This window comes from Corylus avellana, chromosome ca4 (genome assembly GCF_901000735.1).
Source record: "Corylus avellana chromosome ca4, CavTom2PMs-1.0".
NCBI classification, from domain to species: domain Eukaryota; kingdom Viridiplantae; phylum Streptophyta; class Magnoliopsida; order Fagales; family Betulaceae; genus Corylus; species Corylus avellana.
The window spans coordinates 8571957-8591972 of NC_081544.1; the positions used below are offsets into that span (position 1 = coordinate 8571957).

At 34.2% G+C, this 20016-nt stretch overlaps 1 protein-coding gene across 3 annotated transcripts; it reads right to left on the reverse strand.

Moving 5' to 3' along the window:
• Positions 1-378: 378 nt before the first annotated feature.
• LOC132179373 (MADS-box protein JOINTLESS-like) lies at positions 379-19072 on the reverse strand. Of its 3 annotated transcripts, none has more exons than XM_059592091.1 (10): positions 18714-19071; positions 18508-18537; positions 18154-18365; positions 5298-5367; positions 2732-2793; positions 2546-2645; positions 2408-2449; positions 1376-1414; positions 1168-1298; positions 379-863 (listed from the first exon to the last, which is right to left on the reverse strand). In XM_059592091.1, the coding sequence occupies exons 3-10, from the start codon at positions 18333-18335 to the stop codon at positions 833-835; spliced, it is 657 nt and encodes a 218-aa protein (XP_059448074.1). In that variant the 5' UTR covers positions 18336-18365; positions 18508-18537; positions 18714-19071; the 3' UTR covers positions 379-832. The 3 variants fall into 3 exon arrangements, with proteins under 3 accessions (XP_059448074.1, XP_059448072.1, XP_059448073.1); XM_059592089.1 differs by having other exon boundaries at positions 1168-1301; XM_059592090.1 differs by lacking the exon at positions 18508-18537 and having other exon boundaries at positions 1168-1301; positions 18714-19072.
• Between the last annotated feature and the right edge of the window lie 944 nt (positions 19073-20016).

A 20016-nucleotide genomic window follows, 5' to 3' on the forward strand; every position in this document is an offset into this window, starting at 1 on the left:
ATGCACATGCCAGAACCTTTGAAATTTTTTTTCTATATATATATAAAAAAAAAAGAGTACTTTAAGAATTTTAACAACATTTAACGTAAAATCTTAATGGAGAAGGACATTGCAAAAATTGAAAGTTTAATACTCTAAATTGAGAGCTTTTAAACTTTAGAGAGATAACTTCAAAACGTGTGAAAGTTTAAAAAGGTTGGAAAGGAAACCAAACATAACCTTAATCATATATAAAATTTAATATTCTTAAAGGGATATTGAGCGTTTCCTGAAGAATGGGAAGGTTTATATTTTAAGATATCAAAAGATATAGAAGTGGAAAGACTACCCTTGTTTGCTTTACAATAGCATATAATCTATGAATAAACTATAATCAACTTGGTAAAACATTTTTATGATTGACATTAACTAATCGATACAATTTATCAATAGGAAAATGAATATAACATGTGATCTTTTCCTTAATGGGCCATTTCGGAACAAACCTTTCAGCCCATTTATTGTCATTCTGCATTATGTCTGGAATCCATATCCTTTCCTTTCCTTTGTAGAATCCCATTTATTTTTCCAATGCTTTTGATAGTCGATTGTTAAATTGAGAAAGAGTAATTCTATTTAGTAGATTCTTGTATAATTACTATACACTTGGATCACGTGCAGTCAAAATCAGCCATTTGATTATCACTCGATTTATTTATTTATTTTCACAAGTGCCGATTCATTGGCTGATTTTTTGTCACGTCATCTAACTATATGGCAGTTATACAAGACCGAATCTACTAAATAGTATTACCCATAAAGAAAATGTGTCCCATGTACTCTTTACCTTCTTTTATCTTTCAAAATCAGTAGGGAAAGGTAACCTGCAAGACACAAAAAAAATATACCAAGATAATTATAGTTTCTCTTCGATATCAACATGCTACATATGTCTTAGCATTTTGTCTCCAACCAAAGCTTTTAGAATATATTAACTAAATAGTTAAACCCTAGGACAGATCCATCTGTTTGGTCAAGTCGTTGAATCGAAACTTAAACTATATGCTCTAACTACTAAAATTTAAATTAAGGTATCCCTGGATTGAAATCTTAATACTCTTAACTACATATTATAACCAGAAAACCAGAAAAACAAAGTTAATTAGTGTTGTAATGTTGCAAACTTACCCCAACTTGAGAGAAGTGTTGTTGTTGTCTTGGTCTTGAGGGGGATCAGCTGAGCTGCAAATATTGGTGATTGACTCAGATGACTGACCTTGTTCAATTGCATGTGTTTTAATGTTAAACTGTTTCTCCATCTGCTGAAACAGGCATTTTCCATCAATTGAGAAAGTAGGGAAACAAAGAAAAAAATAGAAAAATTCAAGCCTGATACCTGTTTTAGTTGTTGGTTATCCTGCATCAGTTGGGATACCTGCATATTAAAAAATGAGAGAGAGAGAAAGAGGGAGATATTAAAGAATAAGAAGAAATACAAATAGACAGTTGCTCCTCACAAGAGAACAAAACCAACAACATAGAAATCCAAAGAGCAAAATATTTTTGGAAATACCCAGGACATAAAAATGCTTATGTTAATTAGTGAGTCTAGGTGCCTTGAAACATTTATGGTTCTTCTAGAAAATAACCTCAAATTCCTCTTGTTTTCCAAATGATCAGATTAACGCTAACAACCAATGTAAGACTAATTGTAAGTGTTAGGAAGATTGATACCTTGAGGAGTCTTTTTGTGAGCCCATAATATAGCATGTTGAGACACCACACAACTCAAAAGCTTAAGCCTATGAGTTTAGGCCCAACAATGCTATATTAACTACTCACACTTCTTACATATATCTTTCCAATGTGAGACTTTATCCTTTTTTATACTTACACGTTATACTCAACAGTAAGACCCCTAAGTGATTTGAAAATGGGTTTAAGATAGCATATGGTGCTGGATTTATGGCCAAAATGATTTCACTAAAGGTTCTATGGTGGTTGTTAGCTTTGTGAGAGTCCATTCCCAATGCTTGAGCAAGCCACTGCACATACAAAGACCTTGGGAAAAGGAAGGCAAATTTCTTTGATTTTAATTTATAAACTTGCATCAACCTATTCATTTCTAGTTATCAAATACTTTGCTCTAAAATTAAGTAATTGTGTGCAACTACTAGTTAGAATATAAATTAAATGATTAAATTCATCTTTTCCTATCAAGTTTAAGTTTTGGGATAGTTAGTAATTTAAAATGGTATTATAGTAGAGGTCCTGAACTCGAATCCTGTCTTTTTCATTTACCTCGCATTTCAATTAAATATTTTACGTATTCACAAATATCAGTATGAAAATGCTTTCCATTAAGTATCTTCCTAAATTATATATAATAATTGCATGAAATGCATGTCTTATGAAATTAGCACATGACCTTCCGCTCAAGGGCACTCATCTCTTCTCGAAATCTTTCATCCTGAAACACATAAAAGCTTCTCATGTTAAGATACAGTACAAAAATCTCATCCCTTCATTATAATGCCAGCAAAGAGAGACAACAAAGAGAGACAACCTTTGCTTTTAAAACGCGACTCAAGCCTTCCTCGAGAAGTTCCTCTAGTTTCTTTAGTTCTTCCATATTCAATCCTTGGAGCTCTTCTCCCTTCAACTGCCTGTAATTAGTTGTAATCATTTTGTACATTAATTAATTTTGAGTATAACAACTTGATATAGAAATGTCGTTATAAGTACATAATACCTCAGTTCACGAGTCTTCTGCATGATTTCATTGCTCAACGAGGTGCAGGCACTGTTGTCAAGCTGAAAAGGGCACAAAGAGGTTCCATTAATGAAGATTTTCAGTATTATATTATATAACAATGGATTTTGTGCCTTTCCTTGGAAATATTTAAGGATGTTGTAACTTTTAAGGTTATCATTCTGGGATTGCTACAAGTAGTTTGTTGTCAGACTTATTCCAGAAAATGCATCTAGCTTTTCATATTATGGTATAATTTTCTTTTATATGTAAAGTTTCAAAAAATTACATGAAAATTTCAGATTACGGTTTAGTAAATACTTCTGAATCATGTTTCCTTATGATGACACTACTTCGGTACCTGCATTTACATTTACATAGAAATTAAGGAAATAAGAATGAAAAACATTGGAAATAAGGTAAACCCATAAGTTTAGCGGTATAAATGAATTGTGTTGTGGATAATGTGTTTGTAGTTACATTTAGAGTAACCAGATAGAGAAGGTGTGGGATTTTGTTTTTGTTTTTGTTTTGGATAAATAAGAATTTATTGAAAAGAGAGCCCAATAACAATTTAATATGTCAACTAAAAATGCCATATAGAATAGAGATGAAAACAGCATCTCTTTCAACCATGCTAACCCCCATCAATCACTTTTCCATTGTGAAACTATGGCCTGAGCTCACCAGCCAATGGAGGTATTTTGATTTCCGGTCATACATAAGAACTTGGTGTTTTTAGCTCACAAGTTGATTCTCTATTGGAGGCTGTAAAGGAGGGGTTTTACACCATATCTGGATTGAAGATTGACAAGTAACCCCTAAAAAATAAGATGGCCTAAAGGATAAAAGTCAGAGAGTGCCTATACAAGCAAACGCCTACAACCGCAAACATGTGCAAACAAAACTAAAATATTACATCAGAAAACTCCAAGACCCAACTAGAAAGATATTAACGGGAAAATCTCAGACACCCTTAAAGGAATTAATGGTGGATCTAACCTAAAACATAATCTCCAAGACAATGCACCTAGACTCCCTATTTCTCCTCTGAATCGATACTCTTGCATTTCTCTCACGTCAAATAGCATACATTGTAGCAACCATCATTATTGTCAGGTTTTTGAAATTGGCTTCGTTCAGAGTACGCAATCTTACATGTTATTTATTTCATCACCTATAGTTTTGGTTTGAAAATGTCATGTGTTGGAGTAGGACCTACCTCATCAGATATAAGACCTTTGGAGAGATGAGGTGCCCTCGAGACTATTGTTCCTGTGCTTAGGTCAAGTTTTTGAAGCTGAGAGGCTTAGTCCATAAGAAAATTAAATTTGAGGGGGATCGGGTTTTGTGAACGAAGTCTTTCTAATGGTAAGTTTTTGGTTTGGAGTGCATAATTAAGAGAGTATTCGACCATAGGTCTTAGGGTGGAACTACATAAGATCATTTGAATGAGCAAAATGATTCCTAAAACATTTGATAGTTCTTTGGTTTGCTATGTGGAAGAGGCTAGTTGCCCAGTTAACTAAGTGTCCTCTTGTTCTTTCCATGCCCATTCTCTCAATGATTTTGGCACATCTCTTGTGAACAATGTAATCTCCAAAGGGCCAATAGGTGCCAAGAGGATACTTCTCAGTGGATGGTAAGTAATTGCAAGAAAACGTCTCTTTTAGACCTAATTGCCAAGTTGATGCTAGAGGTTGTGATGTACCCGTTTGGGCCGTTCTAGCATGAAAGAAACTACCATGACCTAGGGAAACACTTCTATGTTATCCTTCCAAAAATGTTAGTCAAGTTACGAATGGAGCTCTCCAACATTTCCTATAAAGTTTAATCTTACGTAGCAGCACATATATATCTAATACTTTTAAAATCCACCCACTAATTTGGAACTTTCTATGATGTCACAATTTCCTTCACTTAAATCTTTAGTGTTTTTGTGAGGGCCTACTTCACGTTGCAACCCAACCCCATATGGTGTTTTGCTATTTCAGCCTAATACTATTTGTCACAACCCTTAAAGCGCTAGCTCATTACTACTCCAAAAGAGCTAGTCAAAGTTACATTTTGAGCTCAATGAAATCATTTATAAAGTTGAGTCTTACCTAGTAAAGAACTACATAATATGAAAATTGTATTTATGCAACACCTTTACAATCCACTCACCTAATGTGGAACTAACTTTCCGGAGTGTCACAGTTTTCAAAATTACTATGAATGAAATGCCTATACTTTTTTTTTTTAAAAAAAAATAAACATCATAAAAATAAAATAATGGTAGGATCAATGGTTAAATTACAAAAAGTTAGGATCTTTTTTGGCAAATCCATCAGTCTTATAAATATGTTTTCCAATATGCATTTTGGGTTAGAATTAGAATTAATCCCTTGCCTTTTATTCTTTGTTTTTTTTTTCCTATTAATTCAATCTTTATTCATCCAAAAAACGATAAAAAGAGTTCGAAATCTTTGCTCCTTCAAACTATTTATTCATTTATCTAGAGAAACATTAAGAAGTATTCATTCCCTCCAAGCTAACATTAAAAAAGGGACATTATATTTCTAACCTGCAGCTCCAAAGATGGTTGGTCGAGATTCTTTGAATGTATATTTTGTCGTCCAATTACCTGTTGCATACTTCAAACAACAAACGAATAGCGATTCAATTCCTAAGAATAAAATGCAAAGCATGTGTGCAGTTGAGTTTCTGTAGAACATTTATGCACCCTTAAACTATTTATACTGATTGATAAAGATGATACGTTGACTTTACGTAACATGACTTTGGTTTTAGATATGGTGCTAATGAATTAAAATGTTGTTTACAAACCATAGAACACACTGCAGCAGTAAGATGTGATAATAGTTTTCCATGAAAGTTCATCATGAAACCCTAGAAATTTATCGCCATCCCCCTCCCTTGTATGTGTTTCCTTTTTTTTTTTTTTTTTCCTTGAAGTGCTTCTATGTGTTTCCTGATCTACGATTAATGCTGCTGAATTTTTTACCACTACCTAAATTCATTTTCCCTTTGAAAATGCTAACATCATGTTTAACAACCACAATCGAAGATAAGTTTAGAAGTTCCATAAACAAAGCTATAATAAACAACACATTCATTTATGATGGAAAAGAAAGTTGCAATGGTGTATGTGGCCACAATGGCCAAAATTTACAATATTATTTTCATGATAGTGTACGTGATTGCGACCATAAAAGGTTTGAATGTTCCTAAACATAAGAAACTTTACCATCTTAGCAAGGCTAACACAAACTTTTCCTTTTGCTGTTTCTCAATGTGTGACCAGTTTTTTTTTTTTTTTTTTTTTTTTTTTTTTCACTTGTGATGGTTGTTACAGTGCTGACATCCTGGGTTACCCTTTTTATTATTTTCTTGACTTAAACCAATGTAATAGATGAGGTACCATCTCCCATCCGCTAGTTTTGAGTTTTATGTACATGTTAGGGCGAGAAATGCCCAAAGAGGCTACAAAGAGGAGATTAATGTACAAAACGCTTAAGCTAATTAATGGGTTTGAGTCTACTTATTTATATTAACTATTCACTTTTTTTTTTTTTTTTTGCTTTTTCTCAATGTGAGACTCAACACTCATGTTCACTCACAAATAATCTCTCCTCACGTGTAAGTTTCTTTCACATTAACTTAACTTCCCCTTACATGCAAGTCCTTTATAAATCAAAGAGTGTCACGCATACAAGAGTTGCATCAATTGTAGCTCGCCAAATGCAACTTTGCTCCAAGAGCTAGCCACACTCGTTACCCAAGGCATACAATATGCTTCGAAGACCTAAGCATTCATTTCAACCAGAAGTTGAACCATGGCTTTAATTTGATACCCATTTTTTAGGAAGAAAATCGCTTAGAGAGTCCACCAAGAACACATTTAAATACATGTTTGAACACTACTCAAACCCAAAAACTTAAGTTAATTGGTTTAGGTCTATTTATGTATATTAACTACTCTGTTTATTTTTTCCTCGATCAATGTGAGAATCAAACTAATGATTTTAGTTCATTTAAGGTATCTTATCCTCAAAAGGCTAAACAACATTTTGTCTTTCCCCCATCAGATGTGCTAGCAAAGTCATGTTCAAACATTCATACAAAATGCTCGTTGATAATTTTCTATAGGAGATCCTATCTTGTCCACCTCTTCAATAATCCCATTCCAGAGTGTTTAGTTATGTGCTCTCCTCATAGATACACGCTTCATCCAAATACTAGAGTCAAGTCTCTAGATCTAAAGTATCAAAAAAATTTATCTTCGAGAAAGGGATTGGTCCATTGTTAGCTTGGGTCTAACCTTTGGGGAGAGAAAACCATTCAACTACAGTCCAACCAAGGAGGAAATGACCTATCCCTAAGATGCTTCAAATTAATTAAAAATGCAAACCAAGAAAAAGTTGTATTGTATAAGAAAGTGTACATGCTGAGAGATAAAGCTTGCAATGAAAATTAATTATAGAGAAATGATCCTAGTGAATTGATTAAAGTGAAACTTATAAAGAAATGATCCTAGTGAATTGATCCAATACCGTCAAGATGCGGTTACATACAAAGGCTATTTGAGAGCCTTATCAGCAACGTCATCAGATGGGTGTCTTGACATGATCTTCAAAGTGGCACTCTAAGGAGTCTCGTGAGCAAGCCGTCTTGACAAGATGTGTTTAGGTTGACTCTAGAGAGTGTTTTCAGCTATATCATCGGAAAGGCGTCCTTATGAGAGTTGTTTCAATGAACTTCTGAAGCGGTTCGTCAGCTAGGTTGTTAGCAAGGTCGTCCTAACGTCGTTAAGTTACCTACATGATTTTATTTGTGCCAATAGAGTTCTTTGCTTTGTGAGCCTTAAATATTTATTCTCTCTTGGAGTTTCTGTGAACCAAACCAAACACAAATAACAAACCTTTAGCCATCGGAGTTCCGGTAGATGAGATTAAGTACAGAATTATTTGAAAGTTCTCGAACAGCTATTTTTGTAGAATTGAAAATGGGTTAGTTGTCTAGTACAAATGGTATGAGGAGCCCAATTGTGATGATGAAGATCCTTCACAAGGATTCGGGGGTTGGGAGTCTCCACCAATCTATGATGACAATCTTAGTGGTGACGATGAAGATCCTAAGGGAAGACTCTTGCCATCCAACCTAGAGGGAGAGTACGTAGAAGACGGGTTTCCTCCCATATTTGGCGGCCTCTACCCGGAGGAAGATGATCCCCTGGAAGAGGAAGAACCCATGGATGGCATCGCAGAGGGAGAGTGCCATAGAGTTTCAATTTGATTTAAGTTCGTACTTCTATGTTTTACATTTTATGTCAGCTCCCGTTCAGCCTTAAGTTCCGACCGGATAAGCACCATAGAGTTTCAATTTGATTTAAGTTCGTACTTCTATGTTTTACATTTTATGTCAGCTCCCGTTCAGCCTTAAGTTCCGACCGGATAAGCACCATAGAGTTTCAATTTGATTTAAGTTCGTACTTTTATTAGGTTTAGGGTTTGGGGGCCTATATATACATGTTTTATAGACCCTAGAACGGAGTTGTTGTTTATGATTGAGTTTTGTTCAGTAAAAGGCCTCAGAGTTGAGCGTTCTTCTATTTTCCTTCAAAACCTAGAAAGTATCTAACGTTTTAGAGAAGATTTCATAGATCCTATGATAGAATCAAGATCTAGAAATACCTATCCGTTCTTTATTGTTGTTATTCGCTGTAGCCCACTAAGTCACGCTGCATCAAAATGTATAAAATTCAATTGCAAAAGTTTTCTAGTGACAAACTAACTTGTTTAATAAATTCTTAGAAACCTCAAGGTGATAAATGTGGTTTGGCTTTTAGTTTGGTTACTTCCACTTCAAAAACCCCATTTGTCACTAAAGCTAAGATTACTTTTGTACCCTCTACTTGTGTGAAAACTAAAGGAAAGGGAGTTCATGATTTTGCTGGGTGTAAGTCTGAAGGTATACACCCTTCTAAGAAACAATCTTATCAAGGGTTTCTTTTAAGATTTATAATTGGTCTATTTGGTCCTCCAACAAGTGTCTTTGTTATTTGTGGTTTGGTAGATTTGTACTTAGGATTTGGGCAAAAAAATGTTCAAGAAAATCAAGTACATAAAACTTTGTTCATAGGATAGTCCACTGATTTCTGGATGAAATGGGTTGAGAGAAAGCCTCGTCTGTTGATGTCTAGACGATGCCCAGAAAAAATGTTTCGTCTGCTAGCATGTTCTCTCATGTCCAAACAACTTGGAGAAACATAAGGTTTCGTCTGAAGGGGCCTTTGCACATGTCCACACGAATATGAGAAACAAAAACTCTCGTCCGCTGAGACATTTGCTAGTGTCTGAACATCTCATTAACCTGTACAGATGCCGCCACAAAAAAACCTAAACTAACTTTAAGTTTTAGGGTTGATTTTCACAAATCTACTAAAGGACTTTAAAGGAACGATTTTCAGAGAGCTAAGCAAAGATAAGCAAGGATGATATTGAGTTTTTTCATACACTAAGAGTGATAATAGCTTAAAAGAGCACATTTTCTTTAATTAAAAGTGCATTATAATAGTTGGTTTGATCTAATTTCTTGCATTTTATAAGTTAATTTTGAAATACTGCCTAATCATTAATCTTGAGCTAAATGATAGACTAATGCAAGAAATTGTCTTTCGTAGGAATTGTCATAATTTCAAAACAAAATAAATAAAGAAAAAAACAAAGGCAAGCAAGGAGTGAAATCAAGGGGCAAAACGCAGCAAATCGAGCAAAAAATCATTTGTGTTGTAGCAGTTAGTGGCCAAGGCAATGAAAAAAAATTGAAAATGAAACAAAGCTGCGTCCATCGTGTAGAAGGAAACTAGCTAAGGAACCAGACACAAAAAACAAAAAGGGAAGAATCGCGAGAATCAACACCAAATACGGAGAGAGAAATCTGGGTTGAAAACTTGAGGTTGTAGGCTAGGGGTCAAGCATTGTGTATATATATATGATTGGCAAATTCTCTAGCTAGGGCTAGGGGTCAAGCCTAGTATTTTTATTACATTTTCATTGTGTGCTAAGAGCTTTTTTTAGTATGAGCCGAGTGGTTTTACCTTTCATGTGTTATTCAAAGGGTTTTCACTTTCTCAACAACAATTTGGTGTGTTAATGTGTGAATGCTTTATGGTTTCATAAGTGTTTGATAATTGAATTTTATTCTACTGCATACTTTTGTCCTGGGTCTAAATTCTTTTTTTTTTAATTGGTATCAAAGCGAGGTACAATCAGTTTAGATTAAACTTTTTGATTGTGATCCCTTACCTTGTTAGTACCTCCCTACTTTGACAAAAACAATTAAGCTTATTAGAAGGCTCACATGAGAGCCTTCCTTAAATCTTTGGACGAGCATGTCTAGACAACCACAAGTGTTAGGGATCTAAACAAATGAACCCAGAAAAATTTTCAAACTGACAATGCAGGCCGTGAGTAGTAGACAAAGGAGAAAGAATTGCATTTTTTTAAATTTAAAAACCTTTGTCGCCTTAGTTTGAAAATTTTTCTTGATTTATTTGTTTGGCTCTCTAGCACTTCTCCTAGACAACCATTAAGAAAGGTTGGAAATGGCAAAAAATGCCACTGGAACCCAAAGATGAGCTAAATGAGTATAATTAGAATGAAAAAGTCCTAATTGATATTTTCATGGATGTGTCTACTAAGGGATTCAAGTGAATTTCTCGTAATGAGATTGCCAAAGAAGCTTGGGAAATCCTAGAGGATACCCGTGAAGGTACCTCGGTTGTAAAGAATTCCAAATTTCAGATGTTGACATCTAAGTTTGAGGAGATTAAAATAAATGATGATGAGCCATTCGACGAGTTTTATGCTTGTTTGAACGATATCCTCAACCTAAGTTTTAATCTTAAGGAGAAGATCCCTCACAACAAGATTTTAGGAAAAACTTGAGGGCACTAATAAGAAGTTTAGGAAATTCCTCAGATTTTAGAAAGGGACTAACAAGAACCCCTCTTTGATGACATTGTGCGTTCAAGTATGATATTTTCAGTATTATTCATTGTGCTTAAACATGTTACATTAGTCATATCATTTACATCAAACATACCTAATCTTGACCTAGCTAGGTAGTGTCTAGCTAGTCCACATGCTTGCACTGTCATGATTAGTGCATCTCCTTATGCTTGGGTGATTAACTATTGGTTTAAACTATTTGTGTGTTCGTTGCTTGTGTTTTCAATAAAATTAATGGTCGAGTCTTCAAGAATGCGTGAAAGAAAAGTTCAGGCAGACCCTAGTAGTTGAGAGGGTAGTTAAGGTGGCTGATCTAGAGGAACCTCCTTTTTCTTTCATTTTAGACATCTTTAAGGATAGGGTTTGGCTGTAACTTTTCAACCAATTAATTTTTGTCGTGAGATAAGGCAGTTATGAGGTTTTTACTAAGAGTACATTAATATACATAGTTGAACACAACTCTAGCCCAAAAGCCCAAGCTAATGGGCTAAGGTCCACTTAGGTATATTAACTATTCTTTTCTTTTATATTTTTTTAATGTGGGACTCAACATTTACAAGTGCACTCACAACAATTTTTACCTTAAAATTGTTTGAGAATTCTATATGAACATCGATTAAATAAGCATGACCACTCCCTCTTTTGTGACCTCTATCTTAGGCATCAAAATCAAAGCTTCCATACCACTTGAGCCAAAGAGTATTTCTAGGAGCTTCCTTTTTATTTTTCCAAAATTTGAGAAACTAAACTACTTTTTGCTTCTTTATTTAAATACACTTCAAAATAGTTTTCCTTTAATTTTTTTCTATATCATTAACATATTATTTTTCACTTTTACTTTTTTTTCATTTTTTTTTTCTCTTCTCTCTCTCTCTCTCTCTCTCTCTCTTATCGTCTAGTCTTCTGCAAGCTCCCACCTCTCCATCGGAAAACTCAATAAAATCAAACAAACCAATCAACAAGTTCTGCAAGCTCCCACCTCTCATTATCAGCTTTAATGACTTTCTTGTTCCTTTTTTTTTTCTTCTACTTAGGCATTTTCTTGCATACTTCCAATTTACTAAGGTTATGTCCTGCGCTTTTTAATATATACTTCATTACTTATCAAAACCAAATTCCTATCCAAATCCCAAATCCCAAATCAAGTAGGTGTTTGTTCCTCCCCAGGGTCCTTCATGGCCAAACCATAGCCTTACTTGGTAAACAACAAGCCCTTTCCAATGCACTGTTCATGATTGGTGAGAAAAAAAAATGAGTGTAATAATTAGTATAGAAAAGTGAAAAAGTTGTATTAAAAAGTAGAAAAGTTTTATTTTGTAGTGATTGTTTTTATTTAAATAGGAATAAAAAATAAATGATGTGATATAAAAAGTGAATGTTTTGATGTTAATTTTTTTGAAAAATAAGATGAATCGTGTGGCAGTGTTTGGTGTTGTTTGCCAAACACCACCCATGTCTCTCATTTTCTCTTAGGGGACATGTCTAACCCTATGAGACTCTTTGTCAAGATCATTATGATCATTATGACCAATCTGTGTCACATCCATAGGCACATTTTTTATGAGGACTGATGAGTCTCTTCCTCAATTGTAAACAAACTTTGTTGGTGCCAATGACCGAATTATCCAGATAAAGATGGATGTCAAACCAGTTTTGCACAAGGATGCCCCAAAACCACTTGAGTTTTCCCTTTGTCATTTGTGACAAAAAGGAGAGTGTGGATAGTGAGATATAGGGGGATAGTTGCTTGGATATAGAGGGACATAAAATATTTTTGATGATTTGTTATTTTGCTACAGATTAACACATTTTTGTGTAGTTCAAAACTATTTGTTGTTGAGATGTTTATGTAATTTGAAAACAATCTGTTGATGCTATATGGATGTATTTTTTTGGGTTTAATCTTGAAAATTCTTAAACATCTATGTAATGTGAATGGATTCAATGATTTAGATATTACATTATTTAATAATTTATTCATTTAGAAATATGAGTAATTATTTTGAATCTACAAATCTCAATGCTTGTGACGTGTTTGTTCATGGTTTCAGAAGACCGGTTCAAACTTCAAATTTTCAACTTAGCTTAGTTTTGTGGTTTAGTAGGCCGGCTTAGGTTATGTTTTGAGTTTGAAATTTGTTCTATATATTTTGTTCTCTATTTTATCACCAAATTGCCAAATGAGGAGTTTGTTAAGTTTTTAATGTTGGCATATTAAGTGCTCAAAACATTAATTGTAAGTTCTTTAGTCTTAGGGTTTTGGTTGTCTTCAAAGTGTTGTGCATTTATGAAGAGCAAAACCAGTTAGCAAACTCATCAGCCATGGCATCCTGGCACTCACCAGTTAGCAAACTCACCAGCAACGTCATCAAATGAGCGTCTTGATGTGGTCTTCAAAGTGGTACCCTAGGAGCCTCATTTGCTAAGGCGTCAGTAAGCCGTCCTAACGAGATGATTATTGAACCATAGAGAGCTTTGTTAGCTAAGGTGCTAGCAAGTCGTCCTAACAAGATGTGTTCATGTGAACTTTTAGAGAGTATTGTCAGCTAGGTCGTTAGCAAGGCATCTCGACGAGAGCTATTTCAATGGACTTCTAGAGAGGTTCGTCAACTAGGTGGTTAGTGACTTGTCCTAATGAGACATGTTTAAAAGGACTCCCGGCAGTTTCATTAACTAGCATGTCGGCAAGGTCGTCCCAATGTTGTCAATATTAAATAGTAAAAGCCTAAAGTTGACGACTTCATTATGTGTCTTGACACCACTGTGTTACCTGCATGATTTTAGGGATTCGCTAGATGTGAAACACTCGAATTTTACCTTTGCCTATATAAGGACTATTAAACATGACTTCCAAGAGAGTTCTTTGTCTTGTGAGCCTTGAATCTTGATTCTTTCTTTAACACAAATTACAAACCTTCAGCCACTGGAGTTCCGGCATAAGAGATCAAGTAGAAGAATTGTCTAGTGGTTCTGAAAGTGCTATTGTGATAGAGGGCAAGTGAGTCACTTGTGTACTCCAAAGGTGTGCAAACTACAAAGGTTTTGTAAGTGTGAACTTGTAATCTCTTATTCTTCTATAGTGGATTGATTTCTTAAGTTTTGTTACCCATAAATTATTCAAAAATTGTTTATTGAATGTGTTCGATTTTGATTATTATTCGATTAATTGTTCACCATATTATTTGCAAGTAATAATAATTTATGTGTAATACTTATTCACTCCCCCTCTAGGTGTTGTTTCGGGTCAAAACGTGTATTTCATAAACAAATCACATTGATAAGAAATCTTGCTATGCTCATTTTGAAATCAAAAGACAATTATATTATTTCACAACTATGTGACCCTATTTAAGCATGCAAAGACCATCTCAACTGATATAGCAGTGTCGAAGCGGTTAGAAGTCAAGCTTTGACAACCTCGTTCAAATGGCTCTCAAGTCCATTCCAATTGAACTCAAACTGTGCATCTCATTTCAACGTACCTAATTCCCTTTCAAATGAAATTTGGCAAAACTAGATGAAAGCTAGGGTGTTTTTCCATGCATTTTTATTGGTTTTAAGAGTTATTTTGGTCGTGTTACCGTACAAACAGTTATTACATTAATTGAGTTCTTTTAGGGATTCGTAATTTTTGTTTTTTGATACTTACTATTTTATTGGTTTTATTAGAATCGGCTATCTTATGATATGTAAGTATTTTATTTTCACTGTTTTTCCTAAGAGTTTTAGGAGTAAGAGATCGCTCAAAACTTATTTACTAGGGAATCGTACTTAGATAATTGCTAGTTAATTAATTTCGGAGGCGTTACATGGCTTGTGGGAAACCCCAACCCCACGGAGATAGTTGTGGAGCTAAGGGACCCCCACAATCCACCCTATCCCATGCTAGGGTGGGTCATAAGAGATCCCCACCCATGCAACCACCTGCGTGGGTCGAAGGGCAATCATCAAAGTCCCCCCACCCAATCCCTTAGAAAGGAAAAGATCCTTCAAAATGAACTATCGTTCCCAATCCTATTCGTCGACTGTGTCGTGGTTGACGTGGCAAAGAACCTAGCCCGAGTCATGGTTGATGTGACAAAGCCCATAGGGATATATTCAACAACCCATCGTTGATCATGGTGAAATTTTTGCTGCTATTGCACGTTTGGAAACCATAAGAATGGTCATTTCTCTTGCAACTCAAAATAAATTAAGGATTTATCAAATGGATTGACAATCCGCTTTCTTGAATGGAATTCTTGAGGAGAAAATTTATGTTGAATCACCTATAGGTTATGTCATCAATAGGCATGAGGAGAAAGTCTTGAAATTAAAAAATGTGTATTATGGCTTAAAACAAGCACCAAGGGCATGGAATAGTTGAATTGATAAGGTGCGTGAATATGCTCTCTATGCTAAGATGCGTGAGAATGAAAATATTTAGATTGTTTGCTTGTATGTAGATGGCTTGATTTTTATAGGCAACAAACCAAACATGTTTGAAGATTTCAAGAAAACAACAACTCAAGAATTTGAAATGATTGAAAATGGACTCATGTCCAATTATCTTGGAATTGATATAAAGCAAATTGAGGAGGGAATTTTTATTTGTCAAGGAGGCTTTTCAAAGAAAATTCTCACAAGGTTCAGTATGGACAATTGTAAATCTGTTAGCACTCTGATAGAATGTGGAATCAAATTGTCAAAGCATGAAGAAGCAACAAAGGTGGATTCAACAATTTTCAGGAGTTTAGTTTGAAGCTTAAGATACTTGACATGCACAAGACAGGGTATTATCTACGGAGTTGGGCTTGTTAGTCATTATATGGAGTCACCTAGCATGACACATTTCAATCAGGCTAAAAGAATTCTTGGTTATATCAAAAGTACAATTGATTTTGGCCTACTTTATTCATCTTCTAATGAATTCAAACTTGTGCATTTAATTTATAGTGATTGGGTTGGAGATGTGGATGATAGAAATAGCACTTTATATCAAAACTACAATTGATTTTGGCCTACTTTATTCATCTTCTAATGAATTCAAACTTGTGCATTAAATTTATAGTGATTGGGTTGGAGATGTGGATGATAGAAATAGCACTACCGGATTTGTCTTCTACTTCGAAAGTTCGGCATTTACTTGGATTTCTAAAAAACAAACAATTGTGACACTCTACATTTGAAACCGAACATGTTGCCGCTACATCATGTGCATGTTTGTCATGCAATTTGGTTGAGCAAATTGTTGAAAGAACTACATAAGCCACAAGAGGAAGGTACGGAAATCTTTCTTGATAACAAGTCAGCGTTTGATTGGCCAAAAATCCAATATTTCATGATCAAAGTAAACACATTGACACAAGATATCATTTTCTTAGAGAATGTATTGTCAAGAAGGAGGTAAAACTCAAGTTTGTGAAGACTTAGGATCAAGTTGCGGACATTTTCACTAAGCCTCTCAAGGATGATACTTTTAGCAAGCGCTACGAACGTTACTTGGACTCACTAGAAATTATGTTTAAAGGGGGTATTGAATACTACACTCAATTCCAATAATATCATATTCTTGTAAGTTAAGTGTCTTGAAGAGTTTGTGTGTTTTGGTTTTTCAAGCATGTAGGAGTTACATGAGATTTATTTTGCATGTGGGAGCTACGTGAGAGTTATATGCATGGAGTCACATAGGATTGATTCTATATGTGGGAGTTACTTATGTCTTGTTTGGGAGAGAAATTTATTTCATGAACTTGCATATTTGGTTGTCCGGATAGCATATTCAGTCTCCTAGAGCAGAAAAGCTAATCTCCCTCACAATTTGAGCTATATTGTTTACTGCTTCCACTCGTAGTAGTGCTTTCCCTTATATCTATGCATATCATCACAGTAGGAAAATCCTACTCCAATTGAATGGCATCATCACTCTATCTAAAGAACCAAAAAAAATTCCTTCTACTCTAATTGAATGCCCGCACACTAACTGAAGAGGAATCAAGCTGCATTTGTCGCCCATATTGAAGGAAAATATAGAGAGCTAGATTCAGAAAGGGGATGTTCATGCACTGGAATTTGCCTAATTAAATTGCTAACACTTTGCTTTGTGTTGTGTTAAAGTTGATCCCAACTTAGAGTACATAGAATTGTGTGATCTGTTGAAGTAGGGGCGGGGAATCAAGCCAAACATATTTCCTGTTGGCTATAGTATTAAATAGAGCTTAACATTATCTATACATATGAGTTCAGACACCCCAAAAATCACAGATTTTTGGAATGGCTGAAACGTTGAAAATTGGTGAACTAAGACAACTTTGATTCCTTTATTCAACTTGATCAAAATGACTTGCTTACATTGGTATTTATGTATAGACTATAAAGAATCTTCTAGCTCACTCATTTACATCACATCACTCAAAAAATTGCATTATAAATTCCAAGTCTATAAATTTTATTAGTTAGTATAATAAGATTACTACCGAGTTGATATGAACATGTGGAAAAGGATTAAACCTGAAGAAGAAACTAATTACAATGTACTTTAATTCCACTTCTAAATCAAATGATATCAACAAGACAAGACAATTTTGCGGCTTCATGATAACAAATTAGTTGTCTTCTAAATCAAATGATATAATCCCAAAATACGTATGTTGATTCCTAAATTAATTATTGCATCATATCATTCATGTGCTTAATTAATATGCACTTCTATATCAACTGTTTTAAACCAAAAAGTACGTTCCTAAACTAGTTCACCATATCATTCATTTGGGTATACGCTATATTTTATGAAGACATCCTTAAAGAAAAGCTGCCAACATATTTTATTATTGGAGGACAATAAAAGTACAAAACCACAAAGCTCGTTAGGAATGAAAGGAAACATTGAAACTCCTAATTAAAGCTTAATTTACAATAAGTAAACGCAAGTACTACAAAATAAGTAGCAGCGACATATTAAACCCATCAAGGTGATATTAACTTCTCTTTTTTCTGGGGTAAACTTGAAAATCAAGTACTACAAAATAAGTAGCAGCGACATATTAAACCCATCAAGGTGATATTAACTTCTCTTTTTTCTGGGGTAAACTTGAAAATTGTGCTTTGCAGAAAGGAAAAGACTCGGTAGTACTTCTTCTTCTTCTTCTTCTTTTTTTTTTTTTTTCTTCTTTATTTGATGTATCCTGGTACATTTTTTCAGTCACTCTTTAGGTTTGCTCATTCTTCTATTGTTTAATTTGGGTCTTTGTTTTGAGCTTTTGGATTTCTCATATTCCCTCTCTCGCTCTCAAGAAATGATAAAACTATTGGAGAATGCATGAATAAAACGATCTAAAGGTATAGATAGACAGCGACATATACTTTACTATAAGTAGAAAAACTATATGTTTCTCTAAGTAGAAAGATGCAAGAGAGAGAGAGAGAAACCTTGAGCTGGCGTAGTGAAAGAGCTTTCCAGTAGAAGAAAAGACAATGAGAGCAATTTCAGCATCGCAGAGAGTTGAGAGCTCCATAGCCTTCTTAAACAGCCCCCTCCTCCTCTTTGAGAAAGTCACCTGCCTTGCCGTTGTGTTGTCAATCTTTTTGATCTGGATTTTCCTCCTCGTCATTTTTGAGAGAAATTAAAAAATGATCCGACCCTTTACATAAAACCAATCAAAATTATCATCCCCAACTATTAATTCTAGGAAGAGAAATCAAAACTTTACTTGTACAAATTAAAAGAGGAATAAATATCCTTCACAAATGTTTTAATCCAAGAATTCAAAAGAAAACCAGTACCTCAGAGACAGCAAATTCAAACTCCTATACCTGAAAAATATAGACAGTCAAAAGAAAACCAGTTTTTTTCACAAAGAGGGAGAGTATATATATATATATATATATATATATATATATAGAAGAAAGTTCTTTCAACCTGCACTTGCTCTCTCCAAAAAAACAAAAAAGAAGGAAAAATATGAAACATAAGCTGAAATTTAACCTACCCTTCAGACAACAATCAACTAATCTTGCAGATCTTCCACCAGTCTTCTAGTGCTTAGTAAGCATTCTATATATGGAAAATGTGGAGAGAGAGAGAGAGAGAGAGAGAGAGTGGTATGTAGAGAGTAAGAACAAAGGAAAAAAAGAAAGACGGGGAATTTTCCAAATTAGGCCAACAATCTCTAACCAACCAACCCTAGTTTGCAGAAACACTGTGGGGGTGAAGAAGGAGATCGAAGAATAATTGATGAACCCTACTGTTCTAGCTTCACTGCTTCCTTTCCTTTCTTGTCGTTTGTAGGGCTGTTGACATCCGACACTTGCCACAAAAAGTTTTAAGATAGGGAGAGAGAGAGAAAAGAGAAAAGAGAATGAATGAGATACTTCTTTTTATTTTTTTAATATAAGCATCTAAATAAAGAAAATTCATGTTCCTTTTTTGGTCAAGCAGAGGGGTAGTCAGGTCATCTGCAATTTCAAATTAAGTTTGGTTATAAAAAAGAGAAGCCAACTGAATGGGTGCATTCATTGTGGTTGTTGATAAGTGGCTCAGATTAAAAAAGGAGTGCATGATTTTTATTGTTTTTTTATAAGTTGAGGTTCATTCCGTACAGATTGCCACGCTGCATCGTTGGACAGAAATTATGACATCTCTGTACCCTCGTACCCGTCACGTCACCATAGTTCTGTTTATGCATTTTCAATAAAAATAAAAATAAAATAATATTGGGTATAGAAAAGTTAAAAAATTGTATTAAAAATTTTTTTTATAGAAATATTTTTATTTAAATAATAGTAAAAATTAAATAATGTGATATAAAATTTGAACATATTTTTATGTTAATATTTTTGAAAAAATAAGATAAATAGTATGTAGGGTACGTAGGGTACGTAGTAGAACACTAGGGGTCTGTTTAGCAAATGAGTAGATCTAATCGGACCTAAATATCTAAAAAATTTCTCTCTAAGTTAACTCTAATATTCTTACTTTTTACATTACATTAATCACTTTTTATTACTATTCAAATAAAAAATCACTGTAAAACAATTTTTCTTTTTACTTTTTTATACAAAACATTTTTTTTTCCTTACATCAATCAAATCTACTACAATTCTGATCTACTTCCTTTTTCAAGCCTTTTGTCAAACACACTTCACTGGTACGTATATATAATTATTTACACATACATATATCTTAAGAAAATCTTATAAATACTTTTAACCTTTTTATTTTATATTATTAGAACATTCTCATTTTTATTTTTTATTTTTTGTACCAAACTTTGTATTAGAAACATAAAAGAA

Coding starts and splice junctions, on each gene's coding strand:
- LOC132179373 (XM_059592090.1), bottom strand. CDS start 18,335: ATGACGAGGAGGAAAATCCAGATCAAAAAGATTGACAACACAACGGCA. Junction 1,415..2,407: donor TGAGTGCCCTTGAGCGGAAG/GTCATGTGCTAA, acceptor TTTAATATGCAG/GTATCCCAACTGATGCAGGA. Junction 1,302..1,375: donor ATAACCAACAACTAAAACAG/GTATCAGGCTTG, acceptor TGCCTGTTTCAG/CAGATGGAGAAACAGTTTAA.